Here is a 19,526-nt window from a genome sequence, read left to right as displayed (position 1 = left end):
TCTGTCCTTTCGTACATGCATCTCTAACACAAAGTACAACAAGCGCCACTTTAGAGGCTGTCATAGCATATAGCAGCTTTATTTAGAAACGTTTACATTCTCATAAATTATCTCAAATTTTCTTTATAGTTCTCATATTGCACTACCACATTTTAAAGGGGGGCCAAAATGTTTAAAACTTCAATTTTCTCTTACAAATGATGAATGAATCAGAGGGGGAAATAAGTCAAAGGGCCACAGAACTTTAATTGACCACTTAGAAGTGTAGTCTGACATCTATGGACACCTGTAAGAACAAGAAAAACCTAAACTTACAAATGGATTTCTGCTTTTCATCCACTATAAACTGGGGAATCAAAGTCTTCATGTTGTAATGGCAATGAATTAACTGTGTGTTATATAGGTGAGGAGCTCTGGGAGATGACTTTTAGATCATAACTGTTAATTTGTTCAGGAAATCTTGATGCACTGCCCTGTCGACCTTGATTTTTCTATGCCGTGATTTTCTTCTTGTTGAACACAAAAAAACATCTAACCTGATAAGTGCTGGTATTCACACCCACTCTATTGTAAATCATAAACTGTCTTCCCCACTAGACTAGTGGGGCTGCTTCTTCTGACCTGCAAAGCCATGAAATTAGTGGGTAAGTATCCACATTGTTGAAGTGTTAACTGAGAAGACAGGAGGCAGACAGGCACTGTGGTCACTAAACTTTCCTCAGGCACAGGCAGCTGCTGAAATGTTATATCCAGCAAACACGCACTACCCGACCTCATTTAGATGAAAGAAATCTGACTGACAAATGCCAGGTAGGGAGCTTTTTTCTTTTCCAAGCTTTTGCTGTGTAAACCAGTAAACCGATAGCACAGCCTAGGTCCAGTCAGCAAATATATCATTTGAATGAGACTTCACCGTTTCGGAACACATGCTGATCTGAGGTACTTTCTAAATTTGGCCCAAATGTTTAAAAATAATACAAAGGGAGGCTCCTCTGGCTTTGATGCAACACGTTCTGTCTTTTCAAATGCACACTTGTCCTTTTACTGGAAGAATAACATCCTGTGTGAGACATTTAGTTCATTCATTTAATTCCAAAAGCAGAGGGCGCAGGGCAGCAGCATGGAAACGTGGGCTATAGCGGGGCTGGAACATCTTGTGGCAGTGTGGCAAAGGCTTCTCTGCAATGATGAATAAACCAGAAGAACATGCGGCCAACTTAAGCCTTCATCAGGGCGCTGACCACGGCACGGGCGTTGAGGCTGCGCAGGTCATTGTAGGTCTGCCCCGTGCCCACAAACACAATAGGCTGGCCTGTGATGTAAGTCATGGAGATGGCAGCACCAACCTGTATAGAAGGAAGGATGACGAATGAGAAATAATGCAAATTATTCACAAGGCAGAAAGCAGCTGCAAACTAATTACCAAACTGCATTCGAATATTCTCTAAATCACAGAAATGAGATGGCCCCGATGGTAAAGTGATCACAATAAAATACCTTGTCATCAATAGTGTCAAACTTGGTGAGAACAATTCCATCAATGAGGCGAGGCTTGTCAGACATGGAGTGGTCTGCCAGAGCCTGGTTAAACTTCACCTATGGACATGAAACAAAAGCAGAGTTGTTCAGGTACAAACTGCTGAGGAAAGAGTTCACATGTAAATCTCCAACCTAATGCTGTCTAGAGGCAGGGGTGTTACAAAACAGCAGCTTAATGCAATAGCACTGCCCTCTGCTGGACAATTGAATGCATAGAATGTTTTTAACCTAACCAAGTTATTTTTTAGTAGCGTTAGACACTGACTGAAAGCTCTAGCAGCAGATCACATGACTCATACAGATATGAACTAAATGTTGTATTACTTCAAATTGAAAATTAACTAATTATTACCTCTTATATGTACAAAAAAAATATTTCAACTTTCTGAGTGATCTTACCAGCTGATCAACTGCCTCGTTGCCCACCAGAGCCTCCCCAACAAACAGCACTAGGTCAGGCATGTTGACTGCTATAAGCTTGGCCAGCGCTGTCATTAGGGGGGCGTTGTCCTGCATACGTCCAGCAGTGTCCACCAGCACCACATCAAAGGCCTGGTTGCGGGCTACAGGGATCAAAAGTGGAAAGGTGAACAAGTGATGCTGAAATGGGTGCAATGCTAATATTAAAAGTGCCACATCCCTTCTTTACAGCTAAGGTACAACACACTGTGCTGTGTGGCATCAACCAGCAACCCCTTACTAATGCTAAATCCTTTCAGTTACCAACACAGTAGATTTATTTTTTTTACCATAGGCAATGGCCTCCATAGCAATTCCAGCAGCATCCTTCCCATAACCCTTCTCATAAAGCTGGACTACAGGTCGTCCACCGTGCTTCTCGGGGGGATGCAGAGAGTTCAGGCGGCGCTGGTGAGTGCGGAGTTGCTCCACAGCACCAGCACGAAATGTGTCACAGGCTGCGATCAGCACAGTGAAACCATTCTCTATCAGCCAGAAGGAGATCTAGACCAAGGCAAAGGAAAGTTTACCTTTACAAGGACACGGTAAATTACTCAAATTACCAACAAGCAGAAATATTTCAATGTCAATTCACCTTTGCCAGGTTGGTGGACTTTCCCACTCCATTGACACCACAAAATGTGATGACAAAAGGTCTTCGCTGGCTCTGTGCTTCCATGACATCTCTCAGAATATCCACTCTTCGCTTGGGTTGCAGGATCTGCACCAGTGAGTCTTGCAGGGCCTGCTTTACTGTTGAGGCCACAGCTGCGCACACACACACACAAGGCGTTACCCATATGTGCTAGTCTGCACGACATCATTTACAGATGTAATGTATTTAATATAATTACACCATAAAGTAACATAGTACCACAATTCATAATTACAATGAATAAAAGAAATGAATAAGTTGGAATTGCCAGTTAAGGCCAAGTATGTGAATCAAGTCAAGGGGGTCATACTGTTACAGCATTCATATCATCAGCGTTATTTTTTAACAACAAGAGTTGCAGTTAATTGACTTTACTTATCAGTTCGAGAGGCTTTAACATACACTTCATGTTTAAAATGGATTACTGTAATTTTATTACTCTTCCCAGCATGCAGACTGGTGCACTCAGTGGAAGAAGGAATATAAACATGATCCTTAAACCATACTATAAATTACAAATCAATACTTTGCTATGTATATAATGTGTACTTACTGGTGAATGTGCCCATGACTTTGCCCTCCAGTTTTTTGGCTACAGAGTCACACAGCTGGGAGGCAATGTCGGCTGCTACATTCTTTGCTGTGTGATCAGAAAGGAGGAAAATGAATACCAGACAACGAATACCAGGCTATCATGCCTTCTGCAGCTGACTTCATACCGATCAGGTGGTCCTTCATCTTCTCCAACACTGGTTCCATATCCTCCCGGGTTAAACTCTTGGAGCCCACCAGGCCCTTCAGCATCCCAAACAAACCTCCACCCTTTTTGGAACTGAAAACAAAAGAAAGAAATGCACAAATTATAGTTTAGACAACATTAAGAATGTTATTCCTGATACTCTAAAACTAATATTTCATACCTTGGCTTGCTTGTTTCTCTGATGACCACTTCCTCATCCTCTTCCTCTATCTCCTCTTCGTCACTGGACTCGTATTCCACAGACAGCAAGTCTCCCTTCATGGAGGCTGGCTGCATTTCCTGAAAAACAAACGAGGAACTAAGTATGTGGCATCTCGTCACTTATTTTAATCACATTAATCTAACTGCAGATCTCTTAGGGATCTAGGTGGTTAGATTAAAGACCACTAAATACCGGATCAAATTGTTCTTCCAGGTTCTGTTCGGCACCATTTGGAGAACCATTTCCATTCTTGTCGCTGTAGTCCAGATCCCTGGTGCTCTTGCCTCCGATGTTCCAAACACGATTTTCTTTCCCCTTTGGCTTCTGAGGCTTTGGCGACTTACTGTGAGAACGAGATCAGAATTAAAAAAAATGAGTGTCTCAACATGCTTTGCACAAGAGGAGGAAAGAAATTAATCAATTATCATCATCAAACCATGGCTCTAACACAACACAGCAGACAGTCACACACACAAGTAACACTTAATATAAGTTTTGGGGAAAAGAAAAATGAATGAATTTTAAATAATAAGACAAAAATTAAAAATAATAAACTTGGGATTCAGGACAGATTGATAATGACATCAAGATGTGTCTTTAAAACACACATCGCTCTTGGCCGGCTCTCTCTTTTAAATGGAAGTATCAGCTGCTTTACCTGGGTTTTTCAGACGTTCTTGGCCTGTGCTTACGGAAGAATTCCTCTTTGTTCTTTTGCAAGATCTCCTCGGCAGTCAGGCTCTGGTTACCATTCTCCACCATCTTCTGGCCAGAGGCTGAGGCCTTGTCTTGATCCCCTTTGGCAGGCTGAGCTGCAGGAGCTAGAAAGGATTAGAGTCAACTGAGTTTGAAATCATGTTACCCTTACCCATTTAGAGTTTGCTTTTTATAACCAAAAGAGAGCACTTACCTTCCTTTTTGGCATTTTTATTCTTCTTGCCACCCTGTTCCTTGCCTTTGTCCCCACCCTTTGTCTCAATCATTGACTTCACAGTTTTTTGAGATTTCCCAGATTGCTCAAAGGTCCGCATCCCGGCAGGGCCTCGAGCTTTACTGCTCTCCTCCGCCACACTATTGATAAACAATTAATATATGTCAACATAGGTAATAACAAAAAGAAACTGTCAGGGATGCATCTTTCCCTTTTTCTAAGTTAATATAACAAACATACAACAAAACTATTAAATCTCACAGCTTTTTGATCATATTTCTTATGTGGCATGTAAAACAAATATTTAAAAACATATTTTGGCCATTATCAAGACAGACTTGATTTTCGATTGCTGCTAAAATAAAATTGAAATTGGCTTGGAATTGGATGGAAAGACAGAGTGCAAGTTGGGCCGATAGATTGGTGCAGCCTCAGCAGTAACGCGGGCAAGTATGCAAACGTCCAAGTGGACCCTCATGTTAACCATCTGATGATGAAAACTGTGTCAGCGGGACCCAAGCGAACTCTAGCAGACTTGTGGAAAGTATAATCCCTGCCTATAGGGTAAATAAGAGTGACAAGCTGTGACATCTGCAGGGGTCTCAGAGTAGAGCTGCTGCTGCTCCTGCATGTTAAAAGCTGCTGAGATGATTCAGGCATCTGGTTAGGATGTCTCCTGGGTGCCTCTCTTTGGTGGTTTTCTGGGCATGGGAGGAGACTCTAAGGTAGATTCAGAACCCGCTGGAGAGATTTATATCTTGTGCAATCGCCCAAGAACTGAAAAGTGTGGCTGGGAAGAATCATCTCTGGAATGCCCTGCTTACCCTGCTGCCACCACAATCTGAATTTGGATTACCGGAAGACAATGAATGAATTGGCTTTATATTACTAATAACATTATTTGCACATAAAACCAATACACAATTTCCATGCCTACCTACAGACATTGGCCTGTGTGTTGTTTTGTGCCTAAGTCTTTATTACGGGAATTACTTTGTTTCTTTACCTGAGAAGCACCTTGAAGTCATTCTCAAACTCAAAGCTGTTGTTGAGCAGCTTTAAAGCTCCCTTCTGCTCCAGCTCATTCTTATAGCGATCCCTAAAGCGAAGCTGGACGTCATTTATAAACTTGTCCACATATGTCAGCGTCAGGATCTTTTGAAAACCCACCTAGAGATGCACAGGTGAAACGAGAAAAAGGCAATGATCATAAACACGTATAAAACACAAACACCTATCCCCACCTGATTTTTTTTTTAATTCATTCAATGCTTATATGAACGACTTACCACAAAAATCAACTCAAACTCGTTGTCGAGCTTGTATTTAAGACTCAAGCCCCCATGACTAAACGAACTGTTCCCACTTCGCTCCTGAAAAAAAAAACCAGCAACAGCATGTAAACGGGAGCTTTTGCTACTGCAGCTATCGTTGTGTGTGTTTTCAACCACCTAAATTACGTCACTATAGCACAGGAAATATTAAACTTATATATGAATGAGTGGTATGCGGGGGGGAGGTGGGGGGTGGGGGGTGGGGGGCACACAGCCCAGAAGAAGCTTATTTAGTTGATCGCTACGCCATAAGCTAGTGCTAGCATTAGCTACCCGTTAGTGCTAGCATTAGCTGGCCCCTTGTTACAGAGAGCTGGATAAAAACACAACAGCCACAAGCAGCTAGCCGTGAGGCTCACCTGAAGGATCACCGAGCGGATCAAAGCGTTGACCGGCCCCGTGAAGGATTCAGTGACACCGGCTCCCTGAAAACACCACAACACTATCCCCCCTTTGCTGAAGATGGTGAAGAAGTCTAGCATCTTCTAAGCACGTACCTGGATTAAATAAAAACACAGACAGATATGTGGATAAAAGCGAAAGAGAGCCCTGGGTTTAAAAAATACACAGTGTCGTTTTAACGGCTCCTGCCTGCCATTCAGAACACGAACTCTTACCGGATAATACTTAAACTGATAATAAATGCCCCAGGAGTGAAACCCACTACCAGTGAAAAAACTGTTTTAGACACGTCAGAGGCACGATTAGGAAGTGATGTTGACTTCCGGCTTTTTTTTTTTTTTTTTTTGCTGAGGTTTGCGCTTGCGCAGTTGTCATTTCAATGAACCGGTAGTGTTTTCCTGTCTATTTTACCAGTACCAATGCCAATATTTTTACCTGTTACCTGTAAAAATAATTTGTATTGGGCCTGTCTCTTTAGGTCAACTTCTGTTGTTTAAATGTGTTATAGGCTATAAAAATAACTAAATAAACACATTAATGAATAAATAATACATGATTTATTAATTAATGTGATGTTATAATAATAATAATAATAATAATAATAATAATAATAATAATAATAATAATAATAATAATAATAATAATAAAAAGGGCACATTGAGATATATTTTTTCATTCCCAAAATATAATTTATCTAAAGCAATTAAGTGGGTTATATATTAAACTTAGAGGTTACAAACAACATAACGCTAGTGTCGATCCCATACCAATAACAGCACTGGTATAATACCAGCGATCCACCCATCTCTTATGTATCTGGGGGGGGGGGTGTTCTCTGGAGCAAAGAGGAATGAAAGCCAGTAGAAGCAAGACAGAGTACATGTCCAAATGAGAATGAGGCGAGTGTAACTGTGAAGCTGTAGGAATAGAGGTACTGAAGGCAGATGAGTTCTAATACCTGGGGTCAACTATCTAAAACAACATACAGTGCATAAGAGAGGTCAAGAAAAGTGCAGGAAATGTGGAATGGGTGGAGACAAGTGTCAGTGGAGATTTGTGGCAAGAGGATATCAGCAAGCGAGGATAGTAAAGGTTTGTAAATTGGAAGTGAGACCTGCTATGATGTATGGTTTGGAGATGGGGGTACTGACAAAAAGTTGATGTTAAAACTTTCATTGGGCGTGACCAGGACGGACAGGATTAGAAATGAGTTCATCAGAGGGACAGCTCAGGCTGGAAGCTTTGGAGACAATGTGAAAAAAGCTAGGCTGAGGTAGTTTGGACATATACAGAGATAGTGGAGGTAAGAGCTGCCCGGCAGGAGGAAAACCGCAAGACCACAAAGTTTCATGGATGTAGTCAAGAACAATATGCAGAGAGTTCGTATAACAGAGTAGGAATGAGGAATATGTTGAAATGGAGGCAGATGAACCAACCTGCCATTTATTAAAAATGTAGTAAAAACAAGCATATATATACCTGCTACATATATATATATGTGTGTGTGTGTGTGTGTGTGTGTATGAACAACTGATGGTACAGACCGTCTAAAGTACAGCACCATTTTTTCATATTCTTCTTGCACATGACAAAAAGAGAAACAAAAAAGGTAAATATGAAACCACCAAGAGGAAACAGCTGGGTTAAAATAACCAGCAAAAATCCCCCTACAGTTCCCTGAGTACTCAGTATAAGCTACTACCTAAAGAAAAATTTCAGGTAAATAATTGTGTTATTTGATAGTAATAATATAAGCCGAAGACAGGGCAATTAAAATCTAAGCTAATCTAAGTCCAATTAAAGAAAAAGTCCTCAAATTAAGGTCCAGAAGTATTATTGTTTTATAATATTTTCAGTTATTGCAAAGTAACACATAATTCAATATAATATATTTTGAGGTAGCCTAATAGTTGTATCAGTGTCTGTATGTAGTCAAACAACAGGCTCTCAAATAAAAGAAAAAACATTAAGTTAAATAATACTTTGAACTATGCTTATTATTTCACCATGAACTCGAGAATTCTCTAATAATAGAATAATAATAAAATTGAACAATGTTCTTTTACATTCAAAACTAAAATAAATGAGCTTTTGTCATAAAAAAAGGGGAACGAGAAGTTTCTTTATCTTCTTTATCCTCAGTCACATCAAGAATTATTAAGAACAGCTTTTCTCTCTCTGTTGCTTTTACTTTTGTCTTTGGACTTCTGCGTTTCATCTCCTCTCAGACTTCTCTGTTTGCACACACGCGCGTTTTCGCAGGGTTGCACTGAAGAAACTAAATGATTGGCTGAGTAGCTTCATGTGTGACGAGTTACAATGCACGTGATTGGTCTGTATGTTTCCTACGTGCATACATGTAGTACTACAAACTGTACTGTAAATATACAAGAAAACTTGTAAAACTGTTTCTCTACAGGTTCTAGGGCCTAGGAAATTATATGCTGCTCATGGCAGTAGAAGATAAACCTTCACCCATAAATTCCCAGTTTAACACAGTGTAGTAAAAATACTAAATAGACAAGATAGTGCTGGCTCATCCTTTTTATCTATCTTTCTTCTCCTTATTCTTTATCTCTTCTATCTATCAGTGTGGGTGTTTGTGAGACACCGACACTTGTGATTCAGTCCGTCACACGACTTTTTTTTGGCCTTACCTGTTTTCGCTGTTTCCAGATTCCTGGATCTCCTGATGGGCATTACTAATAAAAAGAGTTTTATCTGTGGAGAGAAATTTTCTGGATTTGGAAAAATTGTTAGTAATACAAAGTTTTTGCTGATTTTCACATTAGGTGTGAACTTGACCAGATTTAAACAAAAATTAAATCAGGTGGAACTGTTATTGGTATTAAAGAAAAAAACTGAAAATAATGCCTTAAAAACTGTGGATGCTAGACTGCTAACAGACAGACAGAACTGATTACAAACTCCATTCCCAGGGGAGAATAACCAAACCAAAGCAACCATTTTACTGACTGAAACTCTGAAACATCTATACATGTGTAATGATGAGTTACTTTGCTTTTTAAAATCTTTTTTCTTTTTAGTTTTTACTGGCTAGCTATTACCATATTTTTTCAGTTACTTTAAATGATTAGAGAATTCACGGTCTGGGACTTGAGACAACCCCAAAATGCCAATATCCTTAAAGTGTAACAAAAGGTGGCATAGCAGAAGGAAAAAAAGCGTGAAAGCTCATGCCTCTGAGGGGCAAAAAAGTACATGGTATCATTTTGCAGTGGTTGCTATGCGGGCAGATGCACGAAACCCGCCCACCTCTGGTGCACTCATATGGACCCTGCTACTCAAATTTTAATAGACTAATTATACTGAAATCTTCCCACACTTCAAAAATGCTGAAATGTGGGGAAAGCCCAAATAAGGGTTCCCCCGCACCACAATTAACATAGTACATGAGGGGTTTTTTTTCATACATAACGTGTGTGTGTTTTGGGGGGGGGTTGAGGCTTACTGTCACCCCAAACTTCCTCTTGTTTAAATATATGACAGTGGTTTTATTAACTTCCTTCATGGTGAAGCTGGAAATGCAAACCATAGTAACACATGGATTACAGAAATAGATTTGTGGACATGGTTAGGCCTATTAACATTTCCCCCCTTGTCTTCATGCTTCCCACTTCATTTTGTTCTTTATGAGATCAGTTTTTTCTACCATACGTTTTTTTTAAAAAGCAAAAATTTTTCTTTTTTGATAAATGTCAGTTTACAGCAATGAATAAGGTGCTCAGTGAAGTCTGACAGTTTTTGCATTTGAAATTTGACTGCACATGCTGAGACATCCCTTCCAGCAGTCTCTAACTTCCTCATTTTATGATGATATCAGTGACTTTCTCTTTGCTGCTATTGTGTGAGTTAGCTTTTCGGCTACAGCCTCGGGTTGCGATGTTTTTAAAGAGTGGAGAAATTGGATTTTTAGAAGCTCCCACCGATTGAATTCAACACTATCTATTTATCTATCACTATCTATATCTATTTGTCAGAAGTACTTTGGATACGATTTGAACAACCATGATGACCTCAGCAACATGCACGGTAAGTAAAAAGTTCTGGTCACTTCTTTCAGTGTAAATCTGATCAGAATCCTTTTGAGGATTTGTTTGTGCACGTGTGACAAAAATATCTACTGTTATTCACACGATTTTCCATAAGATGTGTGGAATGTCAGGAAATCTTTATACTTAAAAAGAAAAACAAATCGACCTTAAAATCTTTTTGTTTCCTTTAGGTTGGTTCCAGAAACTCTTGAAATCGAGAGGATCTTTATCAAAGCAACACAATAAAGAAGCCACAAAAGGTTCAGTGTCTTCTGTTAGCGGTGCATTAACATCATCCTCATCTACATTACCGTCATGCTCTTCGTCGTCGCTGTCATCATCACCCAGGGAAACCCCCACAAAACCATGGCAGCTGCCTACTGTTCTCAGTTCTGAGTTGAGATGGAAAAGAAAGTATGACGTATTTGTTTGTCACAGTAGCGCCCAAAGTGACATTGAAGAGGCCACACGCCTGGTCTCCTTCCTCGAGGATTCGCCCCGCAGCCTCAGGTGCTTTCTTTGGCAGAGGGACGCATGTCCAGGAGGTGCAGTTTGCACCGAGTTTTGTCAGGCAGTGGAGAACAGTCACTTACGAGCTCTGCTTATCACTCCTAATTTTGTTCAGGATGATTGGTGTAATTATATGATGCACCAGGTACTGACAGAGGGACCCATGTCCAATAGGATGATTCCTCTGCTTCACAGCCTGTCCCACTCTCAGTACCCTAAGGAGCTGAAGTTCTACTACTACATTGACCTGAGCAGGAACCCCATTCAAGCCTATACGCTTGTCAACAGGACGGTACTCCAGTGTAAGTAATGAGAAGAGAGTGATATGAACACGAGCTGAGATCAGTCATGCCATGTTTAAAACCATATTTGTTTAAATCAGCTAGGAATCACAGACTGATTTAACACATCACAAATAAAAGTGATGTGCTGTGATAAACTCCTCATCCTGATTCTCATACTTAAATGTTTCAGATCATCAAACAAATTTTAATATTAAATAAAGATAATCCAAGTAAATATAAAATACAATTCTTAAGTGATTCTGTCATTTATCAAAGGTACAGCGATGACCTTTTCTAGGTTATTATTTAGAAAAAAATGTTCTCCTCATAAATATATATTGATTAGTGTTTGACTACAGCTTCTAAAAGATTGATGCGTTTTCATAAACTTCAAATGAATTCATTAAAAATGCACAGGAGCGTGCTCCAGTTTGTGGAAGCCTTCATGTTTGTTTTCCCCAACACTTTACTTGTAAATCTTCTTTTATATCCAACTAGCAAAAAAAGAGAAAAGAAATAAAAGGGTCATCTGCATTAATCAGTTCTCTGGGTGAGATAATATCTTTAAAAACATTCCTTTGTTCTTTCTTCAGACCTGGAGGACCTGGTTAAAAAAGAGGTGACTCATAATTTCCAGATGAGTGGCTCTAGCAGTGGATTAGATGGAGCAGACATCTCAAAAGAAGACAAGCTGATGTCCCAGCACAGCCCTGCTGGGACTGCTATTCCACTGGAAGTGATGCGAAAGAGCCATAAACACTTTAGTGACATTTCCTGTGATCATCAGGAGCAGCAATTAAAGAATATGACGCAGGAAGGGAGAAACTTAGCTACTGACTGACCTCCGTTTTAGTGTTCCTTTTATCACAGCGTGCGGTTATTGCTTTTTTAACACTGGATATGTGGCAGAACAATTAAAATGATCAGCATGGGAATTAAATTTTCCTGTCACAGCTTGTGAACTATAGTGTGAGTGGGTAAGATATTTAAATGTAAACATTAAAGGAGTTTGTGTTTGTAGTCTCAGCTTTGTAATGAGAGGAGGTTGTCTTTTCCACTAGGTGGTGTATTCTACTGCAAATTCCGACAATAGAGAGTACCAGTGAGGAAACATGAATGGGTCATATCATGAGGTCTGTGTGTATGTGTGTGGGTTGTGTATGAGAAAGGGAAATACCCACCCATTACAAACTGCTGACAGTGGTATGACATTTGAACTGGGCTTCAAGTAATAACACAGGGAATGTAATTCCTTTTTAGGAAAAAAACCACACTTCTTTCTTCATTTTAAATTAAATATTTCTTTAGACTTATCATCTTTTGCTGTTAGTATTTCTGCCAACCTGCCAACCATTGTTTCTTGTTTGGAATTGCAGTGCATGGGTGTATTTGAACGTGTGTTGTCCAGACTGTAGCTTCCTGACACTTGGACAGTGTCAGACAGCACTAGGTCCGGTCCAACTATAACTAATGAATAAATAGTTGAAACAAAGTCCGATCAAGTTGAAAATTTGTTGTGAACCCCTATCGTCCTTCCAAGGGAGCTTTCACTTCTCCTTGGCAGACTTCACTATTCATTAAGCATAGTAACAAATAACAGGTTTTAGATAGCTGACATTAAGTTTAGTCCACTCATTGTGGAATATAAAGTATTCACAGTATCAAGTGGAGGACAATGTTTGTGATGTTTTTTTTTTGGGTTTTTTTTCCAAAAAGCAGACAGGGTTTATATTCCCTTTACAAGGAATCGTTTGCACTGAAGATGTACTACTGTGTTCTGTTTTTTCTTCAACACTATATCATCCTCACTCTTCTCCAACCTCCTAAACAACAGCAGACATTTAGCGCTGCAAACAGAGATCCCTTATAATCGGCTCTTTCGTGCCAAGCCAACGTTGCAACATAAAAATTGAGACTAATCTCTAAAAGGAGCAGATGTTCTATGAAGCCTTTGTTGTTACCAAATCCTTGAGCATGCGCATGTGTACGCACACACACGCATTCAGATGTAGTTATGTGAATGGCTGTTAACGTCAGACAAAGCACGTGTCACATTTCACATACGTAATGTAAAAAGCAAGCTAAACTAACAAACTCTGGCCCTATAAATGGTCTGATCATGATCGCTAATGAATGCCAGCAAATTGCAGAATGTCAGCTGAATTCTGTTTTCTCATGCTATGCTCTGCTGTGCCGTGTTAGCTAACGTTAAGGCACAGCATTGTTGGACTTGGACATGATTTCTCAATCAATGTGAGAATTTAATCAAGCTGTTTATCAGAGAGGAAGCATATTTTAGCGCTAGCCTAACATTAGGTGCCATAATGTTAGCTCATAACCAGCTGTTGCTGTTTAGCTGCTTCATTGTCAGGATTCCAGATGTCTAATCTTCTGACACTAAGTAATTGTGACAATATTCTGAATACATAAGCATTTTAATGTATCCTTTTGTGTGTAAAAGCCCTGACTTTGGTTCAGGTAATAGCGCTCGAAGTGAGTAGTATATTTATGAGTACAGTATTCTTTTTTTTATTTATTAAGTAAACTAAAATAATGACTGACTGTGCCTTTAAAAACGTTTAAAAGAAAAATGTCCTGTAGCTCAGGAGGCAGAGCAGATCATCTACCAATCGGTTGGTGGTTTGATCCCTGCCTGCTCCTGTCTACATGCCAAATATCTTTGGGCAAGATAATAAACCCAAGTAGCTCTGTGATGCATCCATCGGGGTATGAATGTGTGTAAATGTTAGATAGCAAGCAGTTCTGCATAGAAATAGTGCTTGTATAACTGGCTGTGAATAGGTGAATTAAGCATGTTGTATATAAAGCGTCTTGCTTCAGGACAGTATAAATGTTCTATATAACAATCAGTGTTAGACTAAAATCTGCCAAAATATAAAAGGTTTCCTTTGTTTATAAAGACAAAACATGATTTGATTAGATTGACATGTGACACTGCAGGGCAGTGGTTTATATTGTTGCCTCACAGATATGTGTACCCTGTGTTCTAATCCACTAGACCTATTTTAGGCTCACTAAAATTTGACAGCTTAAAATAGGATCATATTTGCCTGTGTGTTCTTACTGGGAGTGTGCATGGTTTCACTGTGCCTTTGTGAGTTTATAGGTGCAATTGTGAGTGGAAACAGTTATCTATGTTAGCCCCACACAGGATGTACCCCACCTTTTTCATGATTAGACCTTGGATAGATTTAACATGTCATATCCCTCACCTCGAATTGACCTTGAATTGGGTAAGTGGAAGGAAATGTTTTTGGTTTTCGGTGAATAATACTGATAAATGACTAAAATGCTCATCCACTTGTCTATAGACTAAAACTGAAAACAGTGACTGTGGTTTGGTGTGGAAAAGCCCCCGAACATGCAAGTTGAGTGTCATCATCCCACAAATTTCAACACCAAGAAAGATGTAAAGGAGAGCACAGAGTTTAGGTCTCTTAATAGCAAGCTGTGTGTTTTAGATCACTATCGTTGGGAGAGCGTTGAGCTTTAAGTCCCCTTGGTGGTCTGTACAGTGTGCGGTGGCACTGACCTGGATCTTTCTGCCTGTGATGAGTGAGTTCAGCTGGCTGTGCTACAGCGATGAAGCAGCTGGGTTACAGATAAACATTTTCGTGGTTTCAGTGTGACTGGTGAGCATACTGAGCCATAAGAAATGAGAATCACATACAGTACAGTAGCTTTATAGACAAAATAAAAGATAGAAGTCTTTCTGTTTTAATTGTTTTACCAGCAGCATTAAGTTTATAACATGAACACCTTGTTTTATTGCACTTTGGCCCATTTCTGTGTTTCTGATTTTACTATACCCTCTCCCCAGTGTGAAACAAGGAAGAAAGATAAAGCTTCTTTGCAGCTACTTCTTCTACATAACATTTAAAAGTCTAATACAGGATCGCGTTTGCTAGTGTATTCTTGGGAATTATTGGGAAAATAATTCTGACGTCCACTTAAGAAAGACTGCACACAATCTATCTTATACTGAGTCAGACATGATTAATGACGAGCTAAACTTGATGATGCAACTGGACGAATAAACTCGTAAAGGAGCGAGGCTTTCGTTTAAAGAACCCAATGAATGTTCGTTGCCAAGAGATATAGAAGATGTTCAGACTGTGGTTTTTCAAATCTACATAATTAAACATCTGTGTTCTAAAAACAAACAAAAAAAAGGAATTATGAGTTTTCTAAGGAAAAACTAGTATAAACAAACCAGTAACCGTCGTGGGGCGACCGTGGTTCAGGGGGTTGGGAAGCTCATCTTGTAACTGAAAGGTTACTGGTTTGATCCTCTGCTCTGTCTGTCTTGGTCTTTGTGTCCTTGGGCAAAACACTTCACCTACTGATGGCGTGATATGGCGCTTCTGTCAGTCTCCCCCAGGCATAGCTGGACTGGCCATCGGGCATACCGGGCATTTGCCCGGTGGGCTGATGGCGATTTTTCGTTTTTATGGGCCGATGATTTTTTTAAAACTTTATTTTATAACAGTATAAACAATGAAAGGTGATGGACTGGCCAGATGCTGGCAGATGTGTAAAAATAACTAAAAAAAAATAGTTGTTTGGTGGTGGCTATGGTGGAGCTGCCACAAGAGGCCAGGTGGATGAGGGAAAGGGGAAGCAGGAGGAGCAGAGAACGCTTTCTGAGAGACAAATAACACCAGGATCCTTTTTTATGTAGCTGACAGCTGGTAACTGTGCAGGGGCGGGTCTAGCAAAGCTTTGCCAGGGGTCCAGGTGGGGCATTAACAGGGAAAGGGGGGCACAAAGGAATACTTTTCTTTCTTATTCTCATTTAAAATATCTAGCTTTTATTAAATAATTATCTGAATCTTACAACCAAAGTTTTTATCTGATGTACAACGTATAGAAATCATACATATACCAACAAGACAGTGTACATCACTGTCACAACAGCGTTTGTTTTCATTCAAAGGCTTTATGGTTTTTCCTATATTACCTGGTGGGCCGGTCTCTAGTCAAAGTGCCCGGGCCGATTTTTTGTCCCAGTCCAGCCCTGGCCCCAGGGCAGCTGTGGCTACAACTGTAGCTTGCCTCCACCAGTGTGTGAATGTGAGAGTGAATGAATAGCGGAATTGTAAAGTGCTTTAAGTGTTTCGAAAAGCGCTATATAAATGCAATCCATTATTATTAACCCAACAGAAGCGCTGATCTTTTCTTTTTTATGTTTTAGTCTGTTACTTATGGCAGACTACACCATGCTGTTACTTACAAATAAAAAAATATGTCTCTCTAAATGTTGGTACCTGTACAAAAAAATGTAAAGACAAGTTCATCAGGTACCCTTCAACAGTAACTCCATCAATTTCACCCCCTAGGTGGGATCAACCAGTATAGAATATATGAGGCTATTTCAGCTTCTTTTGGTGAAAGTGAGAATCAAATGTCCTACTACTTGAACAAAACAATTTCAAAAGATAGTGGCTGTCATTGTATTATGTAATATTTCCCCAGTATTTGCTTGGTATCTCTTTCAAGAAAACAACAAATATCTGGCATCAGATCTTTGACTCATCTGAGTTATGTCTAGCTGATATAAGATTTTTTGTGTTAGTAATTAACTAATTTCCAGATGTTGTTGTGAGAACAAGAAGGGCAGAGGAAGGGACATTGCAACATAAGAAACATTATTGGTCTTGCCACAGAGTAACCTCCCTTGGAGACTCTGTATCTGGGTGTGTCTTTTGTCGCTACTAAACAACTTCCTAGGAATACATGGTACATGGGATAGGTTATTTCAAATCCACGATCACATAGTGGAAAATCATTCTCCATGAATGATTACCATTACGAACTCTAGCTTCTGCCAGTACAGTTTCATGTGAAATTGTATTTCATATCACAAAGTAGTTAACAATGTCTCATAAAAAGTGTGTTTATAACTGTGTGCAGCGTGAGTCAGCATAGAGGGTTGAAAATATTGAATTGAATCATTGAGCATTCATGAATCCGTGGTATTTGGATGTGTCTGAAACTGCCTGGATTAATGTTCATTATTAATGAACTGCAGCCAAGACTCAAAACTTTCCACTGACACGCTCCTGATTGTGTTAAAAAAAGAAATGCTTCTGTGAGACGACGCTCACTGAAAGCAGAAATGTAGGCTTAAGGACAAAGCTTGACACAAACTGGTGTTTCTTGCTGTGATAGTAAAGACGGGAAAAGTGAACTGAAATTTGACTTTGGTCAGAATACACTATTATGTAGCGTTACTGGGAGCAACATGCTAATTATCCAAAACCAAGAGTTAATGTTTGACAGATGATTGCAATCAAAGTAAAACTCATTATGATTTGATGACACATCTATAGAATAAGATAAGATAAGATAAGATAAGATAAGATAAGATAAGATAAGATAAGATAAGACTTTATTGATCCCACGACGGGGAAATTTTTTGCGTTACCTCAGCTCAGGTACAGATATCAGAAGGAAATACAAAAATACAAAAAAGTACAATCAATGAAAAAAAAAAGTAAGATAATACACTATATACAACGGTAGCATACACAGTATGTGATTATGGATATGGTTGGAAATATGCAAGACATAAACTATATAGCTTGACATAACTATTGTACCACTACTATTCCTATGTATAGACATGTACACACTAAATATACATATGTATACATATACATACATATATACCTGCACATGTCCATACACATGGAAGGTCCATTATGCATGAAGTGGTGACCGTGGATGTTCACAGTGTCCAGTGACTTATGACATCGTGATTGAGGAGTTATAGAGTCTAACTGCTGTTGGGATGAATGATCTGCGAAAGCGCTCCTTCCTGCAGCGAGGGTGTTTCAGTCTCTGACTAAAGGAGCTGCTCAGCCCACTCACATACTCATGCAGTGGGTGATGTGGGTTGTTCATGATGGATGTCAGCTTTACTAAGATCCTCCTCTCACCAACCACCCCCACAGACTCCAGGGGACATCCCAGCATGGAGCTAGACCTCAGCACCAGTTTGTCAATCCTGCTCCTGTCCCTGTCCGTGCATCCACTCCCCCAGCAGGCCACTGCATAGAAACGGGCAGATGCTACCACAGGGTCATAGAATGTCCTTAATAAAGTCCTGCAGACTCCGAAGGACCTCAGTCTCCTCACCAGGTGGAGTCGACTCTGGCCCTTCTTATACAGGATGTCTGTATTTGTAGTCCAGTCCAGTTTATTGTTGAGGTGAACACCCAGGTACTTATAAGAGTCCACTATCTCAATGTGGACTCTTATGTGCACATGAGCAAAGTTTCAATGTTGGAGCCTACTTTTACCTCAGTAATTCGATTTTTTGTAAACTACTTGATAGCCTAGTGCATTTATAGCACCTATTTTCTCCCTTGTAGAGATAGCTATTGATATCAAAAACAGATATGTATAGTAGACAGAGGGAAACTGGCTTCTTTTTAATCAGTCAACCCCAGTGTTCTTTTCAGCGCTGCATCCAGGCTGTCAAAGAATCAGAGTCTTGCTGAGCCAAGTAACTTTAACTAGTAATGACTTCAATAATCTACAAATAGGATTTTAACCACTAGAAAAGTATTCACAGCTGTTCCACAAACAGCAACTTTAATGACTGATTTTTACTAAAATTGTTTCACCCTTTTCAATGATTCTGAGTTAACTTCAATAATTTCTTCCTCTAAGCCATCGAGGTGTCTTTTAAAATCCGTTCCTAAAAGACTGCGCAAAGAATCAGTGCCATTAATTAATTAGTGAGAGACTCTCTCTACTTGTAAGGTTAGGCTTTCATAGGGTTCATCATTAGAGCTGGATTAGGTGACCCTGAACCATCCCTTAGTTACACTGTAATAGGTTTCAGCCGGTGGGAAATTCCCATGATGCACTGAGCACCTTTTTTCAGCCATTTCCTTTCACCTTCTGTGTGTGTATACATCAATAATGCAATTAATCATTATACATAATTACATATTGATCCTCCCTGAGCCTGCTGTGGGAGGTTTTGTCCTAAGAGGGAGCTCTTCTTACCCACTGTCGCCAAACGCTTGCTTATTGTAGGGTCTTGACAGCATAAAGTGCCTTGTGGCAGCTGTTGTTGTGAATTAGCCCTATCAATAAAAGTGAAATGTCTCCGAAGACAAATGAGTTGAATATTTGTGAAGAATTTAACTCTACCGAAAGCTGCTATCCTTTGTAATTTACGTTTTTTTTTTACATTTTCAATATTTCAAGAAAAGAAAAGAAAAAAAAACAGCTCAGAATGCACTTCATGTATCAGCTGCATTTAGAGTTTTTTTTTTTTTTTTTTTTTAATCTCAGCCAGCTGCAAAGCCTTTCCAGATGTTGCTCCGTCTGCAATATAGTCCAGTTTGAGCCGGATTTA

The 19,526-nt window shown here is 39.6% G+C and overlaps 2 protein-coding genes across 2 annotated transcripts; one reads left to right on the top strand and one right to left on the bottom strand.

Annotated features, from left to right (window-relative positions):
• Positions 1 to 63: 63 nt before the first annotated feature.
• srpra (SRP receptor subunit alpha) lies at positions 64 to 6,611 on the bottom strand. The gene is made up of 15 exons (XM_006804647.3): positions 6,498 to 6,611; positions 6,240 to 6,377; positions 5,836 to 5,919; positions 5,553 to 5,716; positions 4,526 to 4,686; positions 4,274 to 4,436; positions 3,808 to 3,958; positions 3,574 to 3,692; positions 3,373 to 3,485; positions 3,207 to 3,293; positions 2,594 to 2,766; positions 2,289 to 2,502; positions 1,939 to 2,102; positions 1,498 to 1,596; positions 64 to 1,346 (listed from the first exon to the last, which is right to left on the bottom strand). The coding sequence occupies exons 2-15, from the start codon at positions 6,360 to 6,362 to the stop codon at positions 1,218 to 1,220; spliced, it is 1,944 nt and encodes a 647-aa protein (XP_006804710.2). The 5' UTR covers positions 6,363 to 6,377; positions 6,498 to 6,611; the 3' UTR covers positions 64 to 1,217.
• Positions 6,612 to 10,154: 3,543 nt separating this feature from the next.
• On the top strand, positions 10,155 to 11,972 carry tirap (toll-interleukin 1 receptor (TIR) domain containing adaptor protein). Its single transcript, XM_006804646.3, has 3 exons — positions 10,155 to 10,335; positions 10,529 to 11,149; positions 11,725 to 11,972. Exons 1-3 carry the CDS (start codon positions 10,329 to 10,331, stop codon positions 11,970 to 11,972), a joined length of 876 nt encoding a protein of 291 aa, XP_006804709.2. The 5' UTR covers positions 10,155 to 10,328.
• The last annotated feature ends 7,554 nt before the right edge of the window (positions 11,973 to 19,526 follow it).

Source organism: Neolamprologus brichardi, chromosome 14 (genome assembly GCF_056152115.1).
Source record: "Neolamprologus brichardi isolate AB-2024 chromosome 14, ASM5615211v1, whole genome shotgun sequence".
Classification (NCBI taxonomy): Eukaryota; Metazoa; Chordata; class Actinopteri; order Cichliformes; family Cichlidae; genus Neolamprologus; species Neolamprologus brichardi.
The sequence above is the reverse complement of the archived record's forward strand: the minus strand, read 5'-3'. Positions and strand labels throughout refer to the sequence as shown.

Excerpts from the sequence above, each read along its gene's own strand:
- srpra (XM_006804647.3), bottom strand. The coding sequence starts at position 6,362 with ATGCTAGACTTCTTCACCATCTTCAGCAAAGGGGGGATAGTGTTGTGG. Across the intron at positions 4,437-4,525 it reads TAAAAATGCCAAAAAGGAAG|CTCCTGCAGCTCAGCCTGCC; the intron begins GTAAGTGCTCTC and ends AATCCTTTCTAG. Across the intron at positions 2,103-2,288 it reads TATGGAGGCCATTGCCTATG|CCCGCAACCAGGCCTTTGAT; the intron begins GTAAAAAAAATA and ends TGATCCCTGTAG.
- tirap (XM_006804646.3), top strand. Across the intron at positions 11,150-11,724 it reads CAACAGGACGGTACTCCAGT|ACCTGGAGGACCTGGTTAAA; the intron begins GTAAGTAATGAG and ends TTCTTTCTTCAG.